This window comes from Nansenia antarctica (assembly GCF_963989245.1).
Source record: "Nansenia antarctica genome assembly, chromosome: 18".
NCBI lineage: Eukaryota > Metazoa > Chordata > Actinopteri > Argentiniformes > Microstomatidae > Nansenia > Nansenia antarctica.
This window is the reverse complement of record NC_137691.1, coordinates 15634745-15639380: the sequence shown is the minus strand read 5'-3', so window position 1 is coordinate 15639380 and position 4636 is coordinate 15634745. Positions and strand designations below refer to the sequence as shown.

Genomic DNA, 4636 nt, shown 5'->3' with positions numbered 1-4636 from the left:
CCCATACAATGTAAACCACTTTGATTGTCACCTAAAAAGCTGACCAATCACACAAGACAATCATGCCAATTACTAGCTACTCTTTTCACAGGCGACGTATCTCTGACACAATGCCTGTTATCCTCATATCGTATCCAAACAAAAGACCCAATGTGATTGGATCTGTCTCATGTCGGTCCTAGAGCTGTTTACAGAAGCTAGCTAATTAGTCAGACCTTGGCAACGGAGAGGTAAAACAGTCTGACGACAGTAGGAATCAAGGGGTGATGGCGGAGGGAATGGCGGCAGGGGTGTGTCAGTGAGCTGCTGGGCGGTGGTTCTCACCTTCTTGAGGCGTCCGCTGCGGGTGCCGATGAAGGCCACGCTGTGGCTCCCGTAGACATAGGAGGTGACGGAGGTCAGTCGGTCCCTGGCCTCGGTGTACACCGTCAGCCCCGACACCAGCTGGAAGCCCCCCAGGGGCTGGTTGATGTCCAGCCCGCAGAAATGGTCGTCGATGGGCACGGGCTGCAGAGAGAGAGAGAGAGAGAGAGAGAATGAGAGAGAGAATGAGAGAGAGAATGAGAGAGAGAGAGAGAGAGAGAGAGAAAATGAGAGAGAGAGAGAATATGAGAGAGAGAGAGAGTGAGAGAGAGAATATAAGAGAGAGAGAGAGAGAATGAGAGAGAGAGACAGAATACGAGATTGAAGGAGAGAGGGGGAGAGGGGGAGTCGAGGGTTAAACCGACAGCAAGTGAATGAGACAGTTTTCATCACACTTCCTACATGTAACATATTTCCTACATGTCATTATGATCATTTCCAGTTGCTAGGAACATGCAACTTCAAAAGATATCGGGGCTGTTAAGTCCGTCAACAGTGCCAGGAGTGTGTATGTTTATCGTGTGTATGTCTATCGTGTAATCGCTCGTGGCAAACAGGAGAATAGCGTGTATTTTGGCGGCTGTGCGTGTGATTTTAGATGACTTGATCTGACATCACACAAACACACAGCCCGCGAGAAGTCAGGGTTTGATTTAGCATCAAAGGGGGCGCGCGTGCTAAGCAGCCCTGTTACATCCAGGCACCAGCCATCTCAAACCCACCCTAATAGCCTGTCAGGCAGAGTATAAATCTCGCTTTTTAAGGCCAAGACATATTTTGTACTTTCATTTCCTTGCCGCATCTCTCAAGACATCTCTCCTGCTTTCTATTACGGTGGAAGTAAAACAGACACGAGGTGGGTAAGAGGCAGTAGGCTCGTAAAAAAAAAAAAAAATGTTGTTGGTGGAATCAAAGGGCTCGTGTCAGATCTACAGTACAATAATCTTGGGATTGATGTTTGTACCCGAAACCTGGTTTTCTGGTTCTCTAATAATCTTGTGTCTCAAAGCAGAATACCATAACCACGAGAAGACAGAGAGCTTGGAAGGAACCTGCTCTCCACCTCAAACGCTGCTGCTCTCTCTGGACTTAAACACAGCTGCTGCGGGAAGGACGGACAAGCAGCTTTCACAGAAGAGGAGCGAGAGAGGGAGAGATGGATGGATGGAGAGGGGGGGGGGGTAGAGAGAGAGAGGGGGGGTAGAGAGTGAGAGGGGGGGGTAGGGAGAGAGAGAGAGAGAGAAGTAGAGTAACAGAGAAAGACAGAGAGAGAGGTAGAGAGAGGTAGAGGGAGAGACAGAGAAAGACAGAGAGAGGTAGAGGGAGAGAGAGAGGTAGAGAGACAGAGAAAGACAGAGAGAGTGAGAGGTAGAGAGACAGAGAAAGACAGAGAGAGAGAGAGAAGTACAACAATGTGCAAACACAGCAGCAAGATTTGTTAGCTGTTGTGATAGAAAAAGGGCGTCAAATAGGATAAAACCACCATAAGACTTTAAATAAGTTTGATCATTTATTTATTCTAGTATACCTTTAATTGTATGTACATCACATTCTTTTTGTTTTTGTTTTTATCTTCACACTTGCTTTGGCAATGTACATGTATGTTTCCCGTGCCAATAAAGCCCTTTAAAATGGAAGAAAATTGAAACTGAAATTGAATTGAGAGGGGTAGAGAGAGAGAGAGACAGGGAGAGAGAGGGAGAGACAGAGAGAGAGAGAGAGAGGTAGAGAGGTATAGATAGCCTCCCCCGCCCCATGAATGAAATCAGAGCTGCATACAGAACTCCGGTGATTAGCATTGCAGCATTAAACCTCCTCCACTGATTCTGCCCTCTACCCAATACTGAGAACCTGAATGGGATCTCTCTCCGACAGGAAGCTAGCTTCCCACCTATCAGCTATTATTGCTGTAATCAAGGCTGTGTGGTAATCATCATAACAGCCTCGAATCCTCCAGTCCTCCACACTGAGTGGTGGGCTTCACCCTTCACTGCCTGAACGCTGTGTGTCTCTGTGGCGCTACATGCATCTGAGGGGCCACTGGTGATTTGGCTCCTCTGGCTGATATGCTAATATAAGATATAAGGCTGGAGGCAGAGTGTGTGTGTGTGTGTGTGTGTGTGTGTGTGTGTGTGAGTCTGTGTGTCTGTGTGTGTGTGTGTGTGTGTGTGTGTGTGTGAGTCTGTGTGTGTATGTGTGTGTATGTGTGTGTGTGTGTGTGTATATGTGTGTATGTGTGTATGTGTGTGTGTATGCGTGTATGTGTGTATGCGTGCTCATGCATGTGTGTGTGTGTATATGTGCCTGTGTATGTGTATGTGTGTATGTGCCTGTGTATGTATGGGTGTGTATGTGTGTGTGCGTGTATGTGTGTATGCGTGCCTGTGTATGTGTGTATGTGTGTATGCGTGCTCGTGCATGTGTGTGTGTGTGTGTATATGTGCCTGTGTATGTGTATGTGTATATATGTGTGTGTGTGTGTGTGTGTGTCAGGGGGGGGTCCACCCACCGCCTTGGTACACTGCACGTCCTTCCCCAGCAGCCAGTTGAGCTCCAGGTTCCCCTCCCCCTGGTAGCAGGAGCGCAGCCGCTCCCTGATGCGTGCGTTGACGTCCCGCATGGCGAACACGCACAGCGCCGAGTGGTCCAGCGGCCCGTGGCTCCGGTACTGCTTCTGGCCCTTGGAGAACACGGCGAAGAGGACGTCGTCCTGGGCGCTGATGTTCAGCGTGCGCGCCAGCACGCTGCCGGCCTTGGACAGGTGGGCGGCCTGCAGGAGGCGGAACTCCTCCCCGCGGTGCACGCAGCCCACGGGCAGCGACACGTAGGAGTGGAACTTCTTGTCGCCCTTGCAGAGGCGGATGATGCGCGAGGTGTAGAAGAGGTCGTCGGCGGGCTGCCCTCCATGGCCGTGGCCCCCGCCCCCGCCGCCGCCGTTCCCGCCGCCGTTCCCCCCGCCGTTCTCCGCCGGCGTCTCGGGCTGCACAGTCAGGAAGTACACGTGGCCGCCGCTGGCGAAGCCGTAGACGTAGCGGATGTCGAAGCGCGGCACCAGCGCCAGCGTGTCCGACGGGATCTTGATCAGCGACGAGACGAAGTCCGTGTGCAGCTCGTAGTCCAGCATGGCCGAGGACTCCGGGTTGCGGGGCAGCTTGCGGCTGGAGAGGGTCGGGAAGTAGTCCTGCTTGCCGCCGACCGCCGCGCCCACGAACAGGGTGGCCCCGTCCCGGTCCCCGGACGACGACGGCACGATCACCCCGTACATGGTTCCTGTCCGGTTCACGCTGGAGAGGTAGTGCTCCTTCTTGTGCGTGGGCTCCACCAGGATGAACAGGTCGTCCAGACGCATCAGCTTGCACACGCCCTGGTAGAGGCTGCCGCACGCCAGCAGGCGGTCGTGGGAGTAGTCGACCAGCAGCAGCTTGTTGACGTTGTCCGTGGAGGCCAGCGGCTCGGAGCACGGCTGGACGATCAGGGGCGGGTAGCAGGCCTTGTTGTCGTACTCCGGGCCGGTGTCGTGGGACACCAGGAGGGTGAGGTTAACCGACAGCTTGTAGATGCGGTTGACCGCCCCGACGTAGAGAGCGCCCGTGGTCTGGTGCACGGTCAGCTGGTTGAGGGACCAGTCCCTCCGCTCCGATTGGAAGGTGTTGAGGGCTTGGGTGTGGCCTGTCTTTAAAGAGACCAGAGAGAGCAGGGCCAATAGCCACCAGCAGGCCAGGGGGTACCATGACCCTTGACCTTTAGCACGCCCCCCGCAATAAGTCCAGCCTTTATCCGAACACATCCCCATCCCCAGTCGATAGAGACGACCAATCAAATGTCCCGGACTGTGTTATGGGGAAGGAAGAGGAGCTGTACTCTGATAGGCTGGGCTGTGGTTTATACCGTCATCAAGGGTCTTCACATCATTCTGAAAGTGAGGTAAGAGAAGAAAGTTGTTAATACCATACCAGAGATCATATAGCAATGTTTAATACAGTGTAATTACAGTTACGGTAATTACAGTTTTATACAAGTATAAGGGCAGTGAAATGTGTGACCAAATCTGTTATACGTTTTTTAATAACGTGTCGAACAATGAAAAACACGTTGCTCGCCTTGTCTTTGACGATCTATGGTGGCATCGGTGACATAACAAAGTTCAGGAGGTAGGCTACGCGACACCCCACAGCGAAACTCAAAACTCACTAGACCGTCATTTCCGTCAATCGGCAGTGTCGGTCGACAAAGCATACTGTCAATGAACTTGAAGTCTTGATGTTACAGTTTT

General features: G+C 52.1%; 1 protein-coding gene across 1 annotated transcript in view; it reads right to left on the bottom strand.

Moving 5' to 3' along the window:
- The window catches only part of LOC308173016 (plexin-A2-like), a gene marked incomplete at both ends in the record, with an annotated part of 7544 nt that extends 3388 nt beyond the window's left edge, over positions 1-4156 (bottom strand). The window contains 2 exons of the mRNA XM_080547982.1: positions 325-507; positions 2873-4156. Of these exons, the coding sequence (XP_080404108.1) occupies positions 325-507; positions 2873-4156 (1467 nt within the window). The remainder of the gene's footprint in view (positions 1-324; positions 508-2872) is intronic.
- Between the last annotated feature and the right edge of the window lie 480 nt (positions 4157-4636).